The sequence below is a fragment of the Camarhynchus parvulus genome, chromosome 5, assembly GCF_901933205.1.
Source record: "Camarhynchus parvulus chromosome 5, STF_HiC, whole genome shotgun sequence".
NCBI lineage: Eukaryota > Metazoa > Chordata > Aves > Passeriformes > Thraupidae > Camarhynchus > Camarhynchus parvulus.
This window is the reverse complement of record NC_044575.1, coordinates 14,958,200-14,976,983: the sequence shown is the minus strand read 5'-3', so window position 1 is coordinate 14,976,983 and position 18,784 is coordinate 14,958,200. Positions and strand designations below refer to the sequence as shown.

The 18,784-nt window shown below is 45.7% G+C and overlaps 1 protein-coding gene across 1 annotated transcript; it reads right to left on the bottom strand.

Annotated features, from left to right (window-relative positions):
- Positions 1-601: 601 nt before the first annotated feature.
- INS (insulin) lies at positions 602-3,723 on the bottom strand. The gene is made up of 3 exons (XM_030950153.1): positions 3,651-3,723; positions 2,935-3,138; positions 602-738 (listed from the first exon to the last, which is right to left on the bottom strand). Exons 1-3 carry the CDS (start codon positions 3,721-3,723, stop codon positions 602-604), a joined length of 414 nt encoding a protein of 137 aa, XP_030806013.1.
- Between the last annotated feature and the right edge of the window lie 15,061 nt (positions 3,724-18,784).

Here is an 18,784-nt window from a genome sequence, read left to right as displayed (position 1 = left end):
ATCCCACAGCAGGGACTCTCCCTGGGCTTCCCACGAGCACAAGTAGGAACTAGACACACTTTCTGAATTGGCCATGGTGGTCATCCATGGTTTTTCTGAGTACAATGAATAGGTGACATAATTCTTTGCCTAATCTTTACTGTTTCCATTATGTAGCTGAGGAAGTTCAGTCTCCAGCTGCCTGGCTATATTTGGGCTGTGAACTGCAGGAAGTTGATCAGCATGACATTGTTACAGATGTAATGTTTCCCTAGCAAGAGAAGTCTTGTTTAAACCTCTCTGCCTTCTCCTTCTGGTTCTCCAAGCACTGGGTGTGCCGGATGCTCCATATACCTGCTCCAAAGCTGCGTAATGCCCTTCCCTCCCTCATTCCCATGGAGGTCATTCCTGTGGCAGAAGGATAATCTGAAGTGATGGCTGAAAAGTGCCTTACCCAAGCATGGACACTGACACTGACACTCTAAAGCAGACAAGAAGATGTGGACACATGAACCAGCACAGTCCTTCCAAGAGATCCACAACATTTATTCAATTGCTTTGAAGGTGCAGTAGCATAAGTGCATGTTTCTCGCCCAGGAGCTCCCCAGTGCCAGCCCTGCTACTAGTTGCAGTAGTTTTCCAGCTGATAGAGGGAGCAGGTGTTGTGGCAGCATTGCTCAACAATCCCTCTCTTCACTTTCTCAAACTCCTCCTGCTGGAAGGGCAGCTCTCCCAGCTCGCCGTGCAAGGGACCACTCACTGCCAAGGGAGGAGAAGAGAAGTTGTGGGACATCACACAGCACCAGCCCTGGCTCCTGAGCCCTGCAGACACCCCCTTAGCAGGCACCAGATTTTTAATCCAGAGTTGGCTGGAAAATGGGAAGGAAATTGCACAGGTTTCCCCAGGTTGGTGCTGCTTGTAGCACCCTTTTTCCTCTCCCAAAACAATCCTGTGGCATCCAGAAGATGCCAAGCTGAGTGACTATCGGCAGTGTGAGGGATACAGGGATACAGGGGCTTTATTGGGGAAGTTGTGTGGAGAAGAAGAGAAATCCCAAGCCCTCTCTGGGGTGAGCAACTAGTAAGTGAGATGTAAAAATGGGATTGTGTGCTCTATAGAGAAGAGTTTGGGACCACAGAGCCCTTTAGGCAGTTACCCACTCTTCTGGGAGTCTAGGAAGACAACTGGTATGTTCATGGGATTGCAGGGACAGTCCAGTTCTGAGGCTGGGTGAATTTCCCAGCTGTTCCTGAACAGCCTGATTCAGTTGGCTGCCTGGATATAGCCCCAAGCTGACAGAAAAAGCATTTGTGTGTGTCTGTGTTCACAGCTGGGGGCAACTTTTTAGAAGCAATGATAAATTAGGGTATTTGGACACAGATAACACTCAACAGAATGATTATTTGCTAGTGAGAACTTGAAAACTTGTGCGCGGATCTGTTCAGGTTTTAGTTGCCCAATGAAAATATGGAAAATGGCAAATAAATCAGTGAGTTTTTCCTGCAGGAAGAAAAGAGCCCTTAACAGCAAAGAGAAAATGCCTGGAAAGTGAGAATCAGATGTGGTTTCTAGGGCAATACAAGTACAGTACAAGATGCGAAATCCCCAAGCCCCCGAAGCGTGAGGCAATGAACAAGGCGCAAGAGTAACACAAAATCATTATGCTAGTGTGCTAGAAGGGAAATTTGGGGAAAATTTGGTCCAGTGTTAAGTAGAAGAGGAAATAGCTAGTCAAAGTTTCGTGATTTACTTGTCTTCATCCTTCAAGCCAGCTGTGAGCAGACTGTAAACATAACCAGATTGTGTGACAAAGAGGTGGCAGCTCAGGCAAAAAAAAGGTAGAAAATCCTCAAATACTTGCATTCTTGTTGACACTATTAAAATTCTCTGTACAGTATTTAGGTAGTTTGGCTAATGAAACCTCCAATCCATTTGTGGTAGTCTCCCAAAAAGAATAATCAGAGAATGCAGTAAATTACATCCCGAACAAATAATGGGCAAACCCTCTGCTAGGGCATTGTCTTGTTTCACCTTACAAAAACCCCTAAGACTATTTCACAGGGTGGTTACATACACAGGAGAGAGAATTGGATATGAATGAAAACAGTATGTGATGGGAAGAGAAATGGTGGGAGAGTTGTATTGCAGTTGGGGGATGTTAAGTGAAGGTCAGTCTTGAAATGAGAGGATTGAAATGGGTGCAATTTGCACAGGGGTCTCTTCTTCATCTATTCACAGTCTTGATTAGAACCTTGGAAGACAGAATGTTCAATGTGCTTCTCCAGGCCTCATCAGCCAGCAAGGATGTGGACAAATGCAGAGTTGCATGTTTAGAGATCTAGAAAATATGACCTAGTTGTGCAGCTGAGGAGAGGTCAAAACTGGACATGGGAACAGTGTTCAAATATTTTGAAAAGCAATCATAAAGATGAAAGAACTAGGCTCTTCCCCCTGTCCACTAATGAGAAGACAAGAAATAATTTACAGCAAGGGATGTTCAGGTTAGATATTGGGAAGAAATACTCAAGAAGAAGGTCAGTTAAGCTTAGGAATGGGCAGCTCCAGAAGGCAGAGGAAGCTTTTTCTCTGGAGGTTTTTATGAACATAGCAGACAAACATGGCTGAGAAATAGAATGGGGACAAGGGGGATCCTGTCTTGGGGCAGAAAGAGGCTTCTTGAGTTCCTCCCACCTTTATTTTCTACAAATACTCCCAGGTTGGTGCAACAACCACGCAAAGAAATAGACGAGTTTGAGCTTCCAGGCACAATTCCTTTTGCCTCATAAATCCTCTCTCCCTGCCCGCCCTCTCATCTGCCTTTTTAACCTGAAGAGCTTTTCACTGGCAACCGACGCTGTTGGTATGCCGAAGGTATTCCTGGCATTCCCCACAGAGGACATTCCTGGTGTCACTGTCAGGGATAGGCGGCTGTTCCATCGCTCAGCCCCACTTACCTAGAGGCTGCTCAGCATCCCGCCGGGCTTTGGGCTGGTAGAAGAAGCCCCTCTCCCCACAGACGAGGTACAGAGCTTCCACCAGGTGGGAGCCGCAGAGGTGCTGGTTGACGGCGGCGTGGCTGCTCCCGGGGCCCGAGAGGGCCAGCAGGGCCAGGAGGGGCAGAGATCGGATCCAGAGAGCCATGCTAGGCAGCCTGAGGCCTGGGGTTAAGAGGCAGAGCAGACACAGGAAAGTGTAGGAGGTAAAAATAGGTTGTAATCAAGCATCTTGTGTCTTTCAGATCCTCTGGCATGGAAATGAGACTAAAGTTGGAGATGGACCTTCTGGTTGGAGAAGGAAGAGAGCTTTGTGCACCAGGATTTACAAGTGAAGTAAATGACTACTGACTATGACCATAAGTCCATCTCCATGCTCCATCAATCTCAGGCTCCCTGCTGTCTTGCCTGAAAAGGCTGGTAGAGCCATCCCACCAAACCCTCACATGCCCTGGAGAGCCAACAGCAGACCCCTTCAGAGGAAAAAACCTCTCTGCCCATTCAGAAGGGGCTGTAATGTGTGATGATGGCCCAAAACCACCACAATGTCCTCAAAGACCTGAGGAGGCCTCATTTTCTTGGGTCAATGAGCCACAGTTGTCACTGCCTGCTGCATCAACTTAAGAAGACAGATCTGCACAACAGGTAGAAAGTAAAAGTGAGGCAATCCAACTTACCTAAGAGGAGGCAGCAAGAGGTGGAGAGAAGTTCACTCTGAGGGATGAAGGTGGTTGGTAGTAATGTCCCCATTCTCTCTTTCCCATATTTATATGCTTTACGTTCGCCCAAGTGACACAAGAGCTACCAGGAGCCCCTCCTCCTTGATGACACTCCAGCCAAAATTTTTGCTACTTGTGCAAATTAATTTCCCTCTGCGTAGCATCCGCAGGTTTTATGCAGGTGAAGATAGAAGCAACTGTTTGCTGTTTCCATCTCATTTAGTCTGCTCTTTTCACTTCCCCGAGGCTCTGTCCTAAGCCATCAGTGACCCTTTTAGCGGGAGATAATGGTGCTATTACAGCTGCAATGGCTACTAATGACACTAATGCTGGCAATAGACACTGTTGGCATTGAGGTGGTTCAACAGCTGCTTCTAAAATGTAAAATTAAAAGCAAACACGTTAATCTGTTTGATTTTTATCACCTTGGAAAGTATGCAGCAATGGGACCAAGTGGTTGGTGAAATCATGCTACTGTCAGGTGTTAGGAGAAGGAAAACACGTAATTGTGCTCAGGCTCACTGGCCACGCGGTGCTCAGCCAGAGACACGCGTCCACGGCCTGGGCAGGGGGAGCAATAACATCTGCATTTTGCAGGAGACCTTGGGTGGTCCTTTTGGCTCAACACAGGGCCAGAGTTTGAACATTTGAAATTGTGTCATGAAAAAAAATAAGCCTTTTTCGCTTCTCCCACTGAAAGGCAGGTTCCCTCTTTCACCTGCCCCTTCAGATTCCTGTTTGGGATTAAGCAGAGTAAAGGCTCAGTCTCTGCCGTGTGCAGCTGGGAGCTCTGAGCATCTCAGCTCTTCTCGCTGGAGCTCTGTCCAAAATGATGTCTTCACAACCAAGAAACATTGCTGGTAAATCCCAGTGAAAACCAGGAGATATCTGATTATCTCCATTCTGGCTGCTAAGTTTGCTTTTAAAAGGAGATAGATGGTGGGTCAGCAGCGGCCCACTGGCTTTTATGGGTCTGATTTTGGCAACAGATCTAGCTCTTGCTCTTTTTCACAACATTATACTGAGTACCTTTGTGCTCAACTTTTCCACCACCAATAGCGAGCTTGTACTTTTTCTGCTTAAAGTATACTTTCTTTTTCTTTTCTCCTTTTGTATTTTTTTCTGCCTGAAAAGGCACATTTTAAATGCTGTGGATGAGATCATCTTCAAACTTCCCATTGCTCCAACTTTTGAGATTTCAAGTGTCCAGGACCACTGAGTAGGAGACATTTTCTTCTGTTTGAACTCTCTTGCTTGTTTAACTCAGAATCAGCCTGATTCTCCATACACAGGACAAATCAGAAGGAAGCTCACCGAAATCAATGCAAGGCCTTGAGATTCAAACCAGGCCTTTGATTCCTTGAATAGTCAAAGCAATTCCATCCATCAACATTTAGGAGGTAGGAAGTGCCATATGCCCCTGTCAGGGCTGTGAGTGTGAAGTATCATATGTTTGCTAAATGACTGTGATTGCAAAAAAGCTCGTGAGAAGCACTAAATCTCTGATGAGCACACAGGGACAGGACCCATTTGCTCAAACGGATGCAAGACAAGGTTATCAGTTACATCCCCTGCCATGTAGGTCTCTCAGCCCCCTGCTAATAAATCCAAGTTGTGATGCTCAACTACAGCTAATAGCATCTCTGCACAATGTGTAACATTATCTGTGCCTCTCTTCCCCTCAAAAAAGATATTAGATGTACTTGAATGACCTAGTGGTATACCCATGGAGAGAGGCTCGGGTTTCAGCAAGACAGGAGTTCAGGGAATTCACTTACTGAGGCCTTCTTACTACTGGGTAAATTAGTGGGAAATTAGCAGCTGCATAGGATAAAACCTGGCATTTTACCCCAACTGAAGTGGGTTGCCAGAGCCTAGAGTAGAAGTTTAGTCTGACTCATGCTTCCTCCAGAGCAGGGACCTTGCACCTGGAATCTCACACAGAGAGGACAACCCTCAGAATTGCCCTCCAGATCCCCTTGGCAATCATTTGCCTGCAGTCATCAGGCACTGCTGACTGCAGTTTCAACTGCTCCGGGTTCCATGGACCTCAGTCAAGTGATTGCCTTGGACAGGCTCCTGAGCAGGGTGTTCCCCAGGTTAATCACATGCTGAGATTTGCCATTTAGGGCTTTCCTGCTTGCACTTTTGAATGTTACCTGAGCTCACCTGAACTCAAGTTTTATTGACAGAGGGGCTTTGTAAGGCGACTCCTCCATCCACTATTGTCTCCCTTCCAGGCAGCTTCCCTGCCGGACTCTCCCCTTCCCTGAGCCTTACACCACTGATGTCACAAAAGAAGCTGCTTTATTTTGCTTTGAAAGTGCCATGTTCTTAGCCCAATTCTTCTCCTACTCTTGGCTAACCAAATCCTGGAGGTAGCTTCAAAAAGCTGGTGGCATTCCTGCAGCATGCCGCAGCCAGGGAAAGGCTGACTGTACCCGAGCGTTCAGGAATTCCTCTTGGCTCACTCTAGTTTGGGTACAGAAATAAGCCAGATGATTTATTGGAAGGAAAAAAGATATCATGCTGGCTCAATGTTCAGCACAGGCCAAGTTTTTTTTTTTTTTTAAGTTTCCTACTACGATTTTTTTCCCCCTTCCAAAATATGATCACTTTGATTATTTATTGGAAAACGTATTTTCTTACCATAAATGGTGCTCTGGAATATGAAAAATGCTAGCAGTCATATAAATGGATATAAAACGGATACGAACTGTGGAAAGTTTTGTCTTAGAGGGAAAACTCCCATGTCAGCAGTGAACTGAGAGAAGGGGCCAACAGGGGAACCCATTTCTCGATGGAAAATCTTTTTCTACAAAAAAATCTCCACTTACTCCTTCCAGGCTGGGCTTCCCCATGATTTTTATGTCATTAGGCAGTGATGAGCCAAGCACTCATGCATTGTTTCAGCTATACATGGCTCCTGTGATCCCCCTAGATCCTCAGGTCCACATTGGGCTCACTTGGCTGAAGGGTGGGAGCGGCTGGGTGGGAGTGGGCTGCTCCTGCCCTTCATGCTAAAGCACCTCCAGACGTGACTCAAAACCCCCTCCCTTCCTCACATCCCCCCCAAGCCTGAGCAGTTGCATCAGTGGGAACAAGGTTTAGGCAATCCCCAGTGTCATGTAATCGAGTTTTACAGTCCGCTGCCAGCACAATAAAATCTTTACTACTGTAGATGTCTCGCATTTTCAAACCCTGTCCTGAAAAAATACCAAGCCCACTACAGGGGAACTAGTTAACAATTACAAGTTTGTGCAAGTCTTAGTGGCAGCAAAGGTCAGGGCTGGAGCCAAGTGAGTTCTCAGCACCCAGGGACCCCAAAATGCCACCCACATCCCCCTTGCTGCTCTGATGCCCTGTGGTCACTGCCACTGTCCTTCCCATGCCTGCGTGTGCATTGTCCCAGAGGAGCAGCAGGGATCCACACAGCAGTGACCACAGACTCCTCTTCCCTGTGGGGTGAATTCAGTGGCTTTTGAAGCAAATAGCCCCAGTGCTCATCTGCCCTGTGCCAGCAGCCTGCTGGAACACAGCCCCAGTCACCCTGAGGAATCTGCACTCCCAAGAACAGGTTTTGGGGGTGACCAGCATCCTTGGTGCTCCCTGTTTCCACGTGGTTTCCAGCTGCTTTGCTCCCAGGGACATGTCCAAGCACATGCGCAGTGGCACGGGTGTGAGATGAAGGGCAGGGAGGTGACCCTGGCACTGAGGAGGGGCATTAATTCTGGGAATACTTGCAAAGATGCCTGCAAAGGTGCGTTGCCTTGGGGAGAGAAGGGGCTGCTGTAGCAGAGAGTGAGGCCTTGGCTTATCTGGAGTCACACAATGAGAGATGCCCTTGCTTCAGAGAGGGCATTGTGCAAGCAGAGCAGCACGGTGCTCACTTTAATACAAGTAATCTTGGCTGCTTCCATAACCTAATGCAGGCCGGAGGGGCTGGTGGCTGTGTGAGCCACCCCCGCTGCCCCTCCAGCCACCAGGCTCAAGCAACGTGCTCCTGCTGCGCTGTGCACTTCACAATTTTCCAGGCTCTTCCAGGCCAGGGACATTATCCTGCTGCTTAGAGCACAAAGGACAGGTTTATAAAAGAGCAGGGGGTGTCCCAAAGCTCAGTGTAGCCCAGCAGGTCTGAACCATCAGTTCCCATCAGCTCTGGGCTGGCTGCAAAGGGCAGAGAGGACTGTGAGCACAGGCACCCCCCTGGAGATGCAGCTCACCAGCAGAAGATGCAATTGGCAATTCCAAAGAGCCAGTAGCTTTCCTTAGAGCACAAGGGAGGTTCCCAGGTGTGCTGTAGCTCTGAGAACAGCCTCCTGAGGCTCAAACCCTCTGGCCACCCCTCCTGAGTACATAGTGCCTCTCACAGGGACATGGTGACCTTTGACAAGCCCACCAGGGACCACTGAATTTGCAAATCAGTTTGGTTGTACCTTGTTCAAATCCCGCTGGCCTCTGCAGTCTCAAACCCCTCCACAAGTGCATCTACCCAAGTAAGCTCAACCAAATGTAACGATCTCCAGAGTAAAGCTCCCAAAATCTTTCCCGTCCACTTTGGGAAGAGCATATGCAAGGTTATAAATAGGGATGGAAAAACCAGCTATGCTTCTTTTAACCCTATGAAAATATTAACAGCCACATGTTTTTTGAGAAGGTAAAGAAGAAAATAGCACCTAAGAGCTGTTATTAGTTCCTAGAAACAGCTATTAGCAAACACAGCAGAACAAATTAGTTTGTTTATCAATGAGGAGAAGATTAAATCTGTGGCTATTAATGGCCCAAAAGTAATCCTTGGTGGAGATGGAGAAACATTAGAAGAGGTGATGACACACTGCCAGAGGACAAGTACCGAGAAACAAAAGTAACAAATAACTTCCACTGAGTGGAGGAGCACTGGAAAAGTAGCCTGATCAGCACCAATCTAAAAATACCCATTTTCAGCACTGATACCACATCTGTCCTTGTGTCATCGAGTCCATGAGAGCAAACAGAGGATCTTGACCCAGTCCTCAGGAAACAGCCATGAGAGGGGACATCGAGTCTGTCAGGGAGTTTTCTCCAGTGTCCAAAATTGTAGGCACTGAAGTCCCATAGCATCACCACCATGGCTTCCACAGCAGGTGGAAGCATCACAGGTGCCCTTTGGACCTGGAGAAGCCTTTGGTGAAACAGAGGAGAGGATGACCTGGTCCTTGGTCACGGTGCTGGAAAGGATGGGCAGACATAGCAGAAGATGCTGGGTGCTAAAACTGGGTGCTCTAAGCAGTCAAAGCAGCAAGTGACTAAGGAGGGAAATGACAAAAAACAAAGGAATGGTTTTTACTGGCTCAGACTGGATCTGTCCCAGCTGTAAAGTGGTCTCATGGGTTGAAAATAAATCATTGTGTTACATACATCTGTGGTTTTTGCCACTGCATATTGATCTAAAATCCCATTTTTCTCCATGACTTCTGGAGGTGCTGCTTGCTCCTTCACCTTCACGGGGCATACCTCGAGCTTCAGCACTTCAGGTTCCTCCAGCTGGGTTGGGACCTGAGACAGGAGCTGTGATTTTTTTCCTCCTTCCCCCTCACTCCTACAGCATCATCCATGTGGCATTTGGTGTTTTGCCAGCTGGCACAGTTCTGTGCCAAAGCACCTTTCCCAACGCTGCATCTGGCCCTGAAAAACACCCAGCTCACCACTGCTCTTATGAGCTGTGGCTGCTCCCAGGCATCCATCTTCCTGGCACTGTCCTTCCTCACTCCCAGGGTGCTCCACTGGGGCCAGGAGGTGCCGAGGACCTGCAGAAGGGCTGCCCCTTTTCCTGCTTGTGGTCAGCCAGACCCCACTGTAGAGTGCTCTGATCTCCCCTGCCAGGGAACGGGAACTCCCAGCTCTGATACTATTAATTATCGCTGGGTAAGTGGATTGTTTGGAGCACTTAAAGCTACTTTAGGGATTTGGATGCACATCGGTAACTAGTCCATAGGCTTTCCTATGGGTTCCTAGACAAGGAGGTGTAAATCCTGCTGATAAGGCTTGTTAGTGATAGGGGGCTGGGCAAGGGAAGAAGGGGGGGTGTTTGGAGCCAGGCACAGGGATCTCCAGGGCCGGGAGGGTTAAGCCCACCGCTGCAGCCCCCTCCTGCTGCTGGAGAGCCCCTGGCTTGGGGGAGGCTCTGGGGTGCTGCGGGCAGTCGGGGTCAGGCTGATTTACAGCAACAGAGGAACCGGGGCTGTTAATTCAAAGTTGCCGCTTATCGGTGTTTAGAAAGCAAGCTCCGATCTGTTGGTTAGCGATTTGGCCTTTGCTGTAAATAGAGGGGCCCCTGCTTTGCTCTGACATTTTTGTCTTATTATCTTGTCTCAGCCTCTGAGGGAGGTGGGAGAGTTATTTAAGGCTGACCTTAGTGGAAGGAAAATGAACAACTCCCTTACCCCACCCTGTTTTTCTCTCACAGTCCTTGGTAACAACTGTTGCATTGAAATATCTGTGCAAGATACTTAATCCTCCACCATCCCTGAAAATATTTTGTAGATCAATTCATCCTGCTGTGCCCAGAGAAAACAATCACAAGATACCAAGTAGAACTAATGTCAGGAGTAAAAAAAAAGGATTTTGTGTCATTATTTCTCCAGAAAAATCAATGAGGATAGGCCTTGAATCCATCAGAGAATGGAGCTCCCCATTTAGCCTGTTCAGTCTTGCATTGCTGTAGTTCAGGTTTAATTCAAATCTTTGTATCACGAGTTTGAAAAGCAGTTGCTTCATCACAAGTAACTGAAGATAAACCTCTGAACATAATATACAGAAACACATACAAAGTGGCTGGTTGGAGCTGGAGAGAGTATTTTGGATTTGGGAACATTTAGATTGAGATGCAAACCCTCTACAGCTCTGGAGTAGAGCACTCAGGGGATGCACAAGGATTTTGTATGGGTCCCACCCATCCCTGTTGGGATGTGCATGGCTTTTGGGAGGTTTGCTGTGTACAGAAGTAAACACGTGCATGTGATGCAGCTGCCCCTGAGTGATTCACACCTCACACAAGATGTTCAAAGTGAATGGGTTAAGAGACAGAGGAAGAAATCCTCGTCCATTTGGAGCACAGCACTTGCTAGACTGAAAAACATCTAATCTCCAAAAGCTTGTTTTATTGACCTGTCACCGCCAACCCCACCAGCTGCACAAGGAGAGTACTGCAAGGCTACAGTAGCACATCTGGGGTGCAGACACGTGGGGTTTTTCAGCCCCTTACCTAATCTTTACAAACCTCTCTATTCAGTTAAAAACAACAACAAAACCAGAACAAAACAAAACAAAAAAAAACACCACCCAAAACCCCCTCCTGATCAGTTTTCAAGGCTTTTCAGATACTTTCTGCTTTCAGCTGTGCCAGAAAAATGTCAAAAGATCATCCCTCCACCTAGAAAACCTAGCATTCTTCCAAACACTGTAATGAACAAGTGTTGGAAAACTGAAAACAAATTCCTTGCAGTGGAAAGTGCAGTACCTATTGTGGTCCCTGGGGAAAAAGCCAAGTCTGCTTTGAGGTGGATTAGCAGCAGGAATGACAGCTCAGGTCAGGCGCAGCCTTACTGAATCGGTTCCCCTCTCCGGGGAGGCGGTGCGTGTGTGCGTGCATACCTGCGGCTACGGGATTTGTAAATAATTGAGTTCTTCTGATCCCTGCCACCACGGCACAAGAAGAAAGATTTGGTCCTGAGGGGGCTGACAGAGGTTCAAGCCCCAGATCTGCCACTTAGACACTTCTTCCCAAAGCTGTTTAGGCATGTAATTACTTTTCCGGCTCTGTGCCTGGTCTGAGTCTCTGATTCTCTGCCTCCTTTTATCTGTCAGCTTTTTACAGGGACAAGAGTACTCCTCTACCTCCCAAGCATGTAATGAAGATGAATTCATTACAGCTGTAACACTTTAACGAGCACTGTGAAGATACAGGGTATCCTTACAAGTCCTAAATTAGGAAACTCCCTCTCAGAGTGCACTGAGGTGCCTGGATGCATGGCCCAGATCCGTGCCGGCAATATATTAATCCACCTCTGTGCATGATTCTGGAAGGGATTTTAACAACAGAAAGGGTCTGGCTTTCATGTAGAAACCAAGCTTGCAGTGGTGACTGGAATTAGTTTCCTCTAACATGAGGATAACTCCACAGTAGGAAACACTTATGTGATTGGGCATACCTTCTGGTCTCTGGACTTGCATCCCAATTCCTGGGCATCCTGTATCCCATCCACTTGGATGCAGCAGACACAGAAACAGTGAGAAATGCTGGGGGAAAATGTATTTGGTGAAGGCAAGTCCCCTGGTGTTTCACTGTTTAAAAGAGACCTCCCAACTACCGTTTCATGCATAATTGTGCAATTGGTAATATCCTGCCAAAGAAAGGCTTAGATCATCTCGTCTGCAAAGCATTTTCCACCTCCAAATAAACATTTTGCACGAGCACAAGTCGCAGGTCTTCCACCATAACGTGCCCCAGGCTGGATTTTGGAAACTGCCCGCAGGCAAGGCAGCTGACCTGAATCTGGACAGCAGAAGGATTCAAGAGTCAAACTCAGGATGCTAGACCAGAAATATATTTTTTTTATTCTTAATATCATGTGAGCAGCAGCACAATTCCAAAATGAAAAATAATTCTGTTTCATATTTCTTTACACAGAGAGACAGACAGACAGATCCACCCACAGCAGCAGCAGCAGCAACAATAGTGAGACCGCTCAGCGAGGCACCGAGACAGGCACACACCACAGGGGTGGTGGGGCCTGGCTCTGAGGAAGGCTTTTCCCCCTTCTTCCTCCCTTGCCAGCCCATGCTCCTTCTAGGGGAGGGTTTAACCTGGGCTGACCCATCACTTTGGTTTTCCCCAGTCACTTTCTAACAGAGCTTGCAGTCACGTTTGGTGAGGTCAGGGGGAATGGTGTGAAGGATCCCGTGACCCACCCAAAGGACATGAGCTCGTGCTTAGCTCTAAGCAGCCACGCAATCCTACAAATCTGCTCCACAGTCAGGAAAAGAGAATTCACAACATCTTTTGGTGAAGGGTGTGACTGGGTAGATCCTCAGAGTCTTTTTTCTCTGAGTGATCTTGAGGCCAAGCTGTATGGAGCTCTGAGTAACCTGGTCTAGTGGAAGGCTCCCTGCCCATGGCAGGGGGCTGGAACCCAAACCATTCTGTGATTCTGTGACCTCGTTCAAGGCAACTCTACAAACCTAACCAGCCTTGTGCACAATGCTTGAGGGATACCTTAAGACAAAATTGAAAGCATGGGAAAAATCCAAGACAACTCAGGAAAAAGCCTAAAACCGGGAATACTGAAGGGCTGCAGGAAATCCCAACAATATCAGAGATTACAGCAGGGGCTGTGGGCGCCTCTCTAGCCCACAGGAAGCCGATGGGTGATAGAGACCAAATGTTTCCCAATATGAGAGAGTGGCTGAAAAGAGACTCAAGGATTCACTGCTTCTATTAATGGGCCTGTTATGGGAAACAGCAATAATCTATACCAAGGCAACACCAGAACATCAGCTGCTTCAATGGGAAAACTGTGTTTTGAAAGGGTCTATCCAGTGACTTGAAATAAGCTTGTCTTTAGAAAAGGAATACCATCTAGTGGCCCAAAAAGGCAATAAGGATGTGCAATGGCAATTAGAGAATTAGATGAATTTAGAAAAAGAGAAGGAAAAACTACAGAATTAAGGAGGGTGATTAACATATATAGTGCAGTGGTTCGCCCTGGAGCAAGGGAGAGCTCAAAAGGGACCTGATCATAGTAAATGCAAAGCTAAAATTAGACAATTGCAAAAGCAGATTGGGATGCAAAAATTAAAAATAACTGCTGGAGTTCCAGAAAGCGGTGTAGAGAACTGAATCAGGAGCCATCACAGGAAGATGATTTCAAGGATGATATGGGCAAATGGGAAAAGAAAGAGAAGTTGAGAATAGTAGCCTATTCCCCAAAGACTCCAAATGCTGTCCCAGGGTAGACGGGTATGGCAGATCAAACTGCTGTAGCTGTTAAAATGAAAAAAACTTACCCCAAGGCAGGTAGCTGCAGATATGAAGGCACTGAAAGGAAGCACAACAGTAGAGAAACTGCTTATATTTAGAATTAAATGGGGATTAAGTGGTAAATTGATTAGAGTGTGCGCTCCACCAGCTTTTATCCATTGTACATCAGACACCTCCTTGATAAACCTTTACTCTTGCCACCATGGGCATTTAATCAAGTTGCCCAGCAGGATGGTAAGACAAGGATCCAATTGGCACAATCACTACCAGTCCATAAGCTCGAGGAAGATGGAAAGTCTTTAGTAAACAGATAGAGGCCTGCTTGAATGTCGCGGACATGAGCAGCAGGACGTGATACCATGCACCAACCAACCACTCCCAGCAGAACACAGGTAGCTCCAGGGTCCCTGGCAGCCCTGAGGCTGAGTCAGGCTCCTTGGACAGCAGATGAATTAGGAGAGGTAGTGACACAAATGCACCCCCACGATTCACACTAAGCTTCCATATGGCAAAATGCAGGGGAAGAAGCAATTAACAGAGTTGCTTTCACATTAAGAGACAAACAAGATACCTTTACTTGCATCCCACAGGGCCAAGCACCTGCCCTGCTGCACATGCTCATGTGAGCAAAGGGTTTGAATGATGTTTGTGGGGGACAAAGAAAAGAGATTGCCTTATGTGATGATATTCGGGGAACCTCAGCTACAGAAGAAGAGGTACAAGAGAGGTGCAGCTGAGTTTTAAAATTAATAGACCAAACAGTGTTTAATGTCAACTTGAATATGGCACAATTAAAACAACCTCAAGTTAAATGCCTGGACTCTGAAACTGGTGAAACAAGAAGATGGATAAATGATAGAAAGGTTAAGCTTTCTGTGAAATAAATACTCCCACTAATCAATCCCAACTGTGAAGAGTGCTGGGAGAATTTAATTTCTTATGGCAGCATATCTATAGCTGTGCTAGTATCTTATGGCAGTGTATCTATCTTTGCTAATAGCAGCAGAGCATTATGGAAATGACAGGAAAAGAATCAGGGAGGGAGCTGGAGCAAAGACCAAGACAGTGTTTTATCTGACATGAAAGAAGCTGCTTGAAAAGCTTCTGCACTCAAATTCTCAGTTAAGGGAAAGTTATTCATAACAAGAATTTCAACACGAGCTGATACTGTGGGAGCAGCGCTGTTACAGAGAAAGTGGAGGAAAATGGATACCAGTAGCATATGAGCCCTCTCCAGTGGCTGGACCAAAATTTCCTTGGCCATGAGAAATCCTGGTTAGAGGCAGTCTGGGCTGTGATGGAGTTTGAGGCTCTTCCCCTTGATAGTGCAGTCGTACCCCAGTCTGCTCCTACTCTGCTCTTACACACGAAGGGAAGAAATGGATATTAATGTGGATATCCTTTGAATGGAAACCAGGAATGAACCAAAGGTATTGCACACTCATGGGAGTGCTGCATTTGATCAAAGAGGAAAAATAACCCAAGACACTCCTATCAGTGGAATGAGGGAACAAATAGTGGGCAACCTAGAGAAAGGATCATGCCAAGGAGCTTACAGGCTGTGAGTAGATGACAAACTCTTCTACCAACATCTCTCTACAGACAGCTACTCTCTGGCAGTAGAACAAAATACTGGTTGCATAATGGGGAGAAGAGCAATGGCAAGCACATGGTGGGACGCCTATGAAGAAAGCAGGAGTTCTATTTTACAAGTTTAGAGGGACAGTGGGAATAAAATACACATAAAGGATGTTAAAGTAATGTGAAGACTACAAGCAATACTGAGAAGTAATTTAGTGAGCAAGTAGATAAATTAACTCAGACTTTGTTTACTGCAGTCCCAATCAGGTGTCAGCTAAAAAAAAAGATGGGATGAACAGTGTGGCCAGTCAAATAAGAGCACTCTACGCTTCTTTATGTAGCTCATTATGAGCTAAGTAATTGTCTAAGGTAATTGTCATAATGAGCTACATAAAAAAGTGTAGGGTACTCTGAAAAGAGTGCAAAGAGTTTATAGTCGTCGTCAAATGAAGTAAGAAACATAAGACATGAATAAAAACTGCATGAGGTTTCTAAAAGCAGGTTAGTAAAAGAAAGCTGCCAGCTCTACTGCATTGGCTAAACTAAAGACTGTGACAAATACTGGCAAGGGATCACCCAATAAACTGTCACAAATCAGTATCTGTTTGCCACAATAAATACCTTTTCCTGGGCAGGCTGAAGTTCTTCCACCTAAAAGGAATATAACTGCTGGAAATGTAACAACGCTGTTACAGAAAATTGTTCAGAGGCGTGGAACAGCACCTCAGACAGAATAAGATGAACAGAGGGGAGGGTTGGGAAGGGGGAGGTTTTAAGTGAAGAATTTGAGTCTTAATAACTAGCCTGGGGATTAAACAAGGACTGTATAAACTCTACCACCTGCAATCTCCCAGAATGGTAGAAAGAAATTAGTTGGACTATTAAAAATAATCTAAAGACAATTGTAGGATTATATATATCCAAATTATAGGATATTAAAACATCCAAAAATAGGATTATTATATCCAATATCCAAAATTATGGGTTAAAAAGTTAACCTCGCTATCAGTAGCTTTAAAAGCAGTGATAGGATATGAATTGGTTTACAACTCTACCATATTTTGTTTGGATAGCCTGTCTCTTAGTGGCTCTATGTCCAAGAGCCTAAAATATTATGGCAAGATAAAGAAAAAAGCAATGCTCTGGTAGAAGAAGCAACATGAGAAAAATGTGTAAGATGAGAGAGCAAGGATCCAATTCCTATATGGTTTATGAAATAAGGAACCAAGTAATGTATTTGAAAACAGATAAAAAGGAACAAGGCTTAGAGACAAAGTGAAAGGGGACATATTAAGTTACTAATAAGATAAATCCTCTAAGATATTAAATAGGTGAGGGGAATAGTAAATACAAACAGGTTCATGTTTTCACGTCTCCATAAGGGGCCAAAAAATTCTGGAATTTGTCATGAATTTGTGAAGAACAGAGACACTGAAAATGGGTCAGAGAGGGACCTCTGGCACCTGTGCAGCCTGAGCTCCAACACTCAGAGCCTGCCCCAGCTCAGCCTTGTGTCCCAAAAGCAAGGGAGTGCAACCCTCCTGGTGCTCACCTTCCCCCAGCTGCAGCACATCTGTTTGTGTGCTTGCATACTCATGGGGCTGGACTATGCTGCAACTTTTGCTTAGTTGCTATTTTTGCAGGACAGCAGATTTTACTACAGGTCCTCAAAAAAGCAGCAGCTGACAGAGTCAGAGAGCAGCAATGCAAACTCCAAGGCAAGGCAGAGGAGTTGAGGTCTCCTGCAGTTGTAAGGACTTCTAAATTGGCTTATCACTCCATATTAATGAGTTTGGTCTTTTTACAAATTGCATTAATTTTAGATATTTAAGAAGGCAGATAATGACTGTGAAGTGCTTTGGAGGCCTAGAGATGATCACCTTCAGACCTTTATGGTTCTGGAGAGCAAATGCCTCCACAGAGAGATTTCCTGCCCAGTCCTGATCAGGAGCCTGGCACTGCTGCAGGGTTTGGAGCATCCTTGCTGCTTTCATGGGCAGCAAGCCAGGAGCTGGACACTACCAAAGGAGAGGAGAAACAGCAACCTGAAGACCAGCAAAGTGGCACTTCTCTTGTTAACAAGAACATAACCCATGCATGAACTATACAGACAAAAATGTTATAGCTTGCCTGTTTGTTTTCTCCCCTTTTTTAATTTTTTGGTTTGGGATTTTTTTTTTTTTAGTCAGTTTTACTGAAGTCCCCAGTAAGACTTTCACGGCTAGCTACTAAACTATGGCCTAGCCTGCCTTAGTCTTGCATAGCTTGCTCCAGCTACTTAATCTAATAGTAACATCTGAAGAACCCAAATGAAAAATTGTTACAGCTCTTAAGGGAGCCTTGAGAGTTACAGCTCATGATCTGGATCCACCCAGATTGGGAAATCATAGCTGCAGCTTTGGAAGAAGGGCTCTAAAATGACAATAACTGAATTAACTCAGTAGTTTTATCGGTTTACAGAAAAATCCAAAGAGGAGAAACAGCTTGAGGAAAAGCAGCTAGCTCTGGTGTCAAACTACTGATTTCAGTAATGGCCTTTTAAGCAATTTAGAAGGAATTTAGGAGGAAGGGTCAAATAAGAAAAGAAACAGAAAGGAGAGACTGAAGCAGGCAGGAGACTAAGTGCCATCAGTAGCTAAGGAGTTAATATTTGAGAGAACTAAGGTTAAAGCACATATATGTGGAGGTCTGAAATGGGATAAAGAGTAATGGATTGTAAACTATTATGACTGAGCCACAGTAGAAGTAACACTGGAGAACAATGTTAGCCATGTTAATAGCCAAAACTTCACTGCCAAGTCTTGCAGTTCTTTAAAGAGGAAATTCTGAAAATCATATATCGTGGATAAGGACTGCAAAAGTCGACACAGAAATGTTATAAATGGTCATGCAAACAACTCTGTGTAATTCTCCCCTTCACTGTCCCCCACAGCTGTTTAGCAGCCTCCACACATCCCAAGCCCAGCTCTGATACTGCACAGCTGCATAACCTTGGGCCAAACTTCTGAGCAAACCGCTAAGTTATGAGACAGCCTGCAAGAAGATAAGAAGGGCAAAAGCAGGGGGAGGAAAACCAAGAGCTTTGGGTCAGATCAAGCCATTAATATCTACACTGAAAACTGCATGAAACCAGGTTTGAGCATCCAAACCAGATGTTTACCTTCCTTGGAAATGGCCAGCAATAGCATTAGTCACACACCTGAGCTACATCAGGTGATAGTAATATTAGGATAACTAAGAACAAGACTCATAGAGTTGCTTTGGGGATAGAAAAAAAGGCAGATTAAATTTTTCTCTCAAATTGCAATTAAAAAAAAATTATTGCTTCTCTTTTTTTCTTTTTGAATACAGTAGATTTTCTCCTCTTCCTTGCACCCAGGAGCCTAGCACACAGCTCTTGTCTTCAAAATTTTAGCCTGGCCATGCTTTTTTGTATCTGCTAAGCCTCTTCCAGCAGTCAGTAGAAAAGCTACCCAAAAAGCCAGCAGGCCTT

Excerpts from the sequence above, each read along its gene's own strand:
- INS (XM_030950153.1), bottom strand. The coding sequence starts at position 3,723 with ATGGGGACATTACTACCAACCACCTTCATCCCTCAGAGTGAACTTCTC. Across the intron at positions 3,139-3,650 it reads CTCTTGCTGCCTCCTCTTAG|GCCTCAGGCTGCCTAGCATG; the intron begins GTAAGTTGGATT and ends TCTTAACCCCAG. Across the intron at positions 739-2,934 it reads GGATGCTGAGCAGCCTCTAG|TGAGTGGTCCCTTGCACGGC; the intron begins GTAAGTGGGGCT and ends CTCCCTTGGCAG.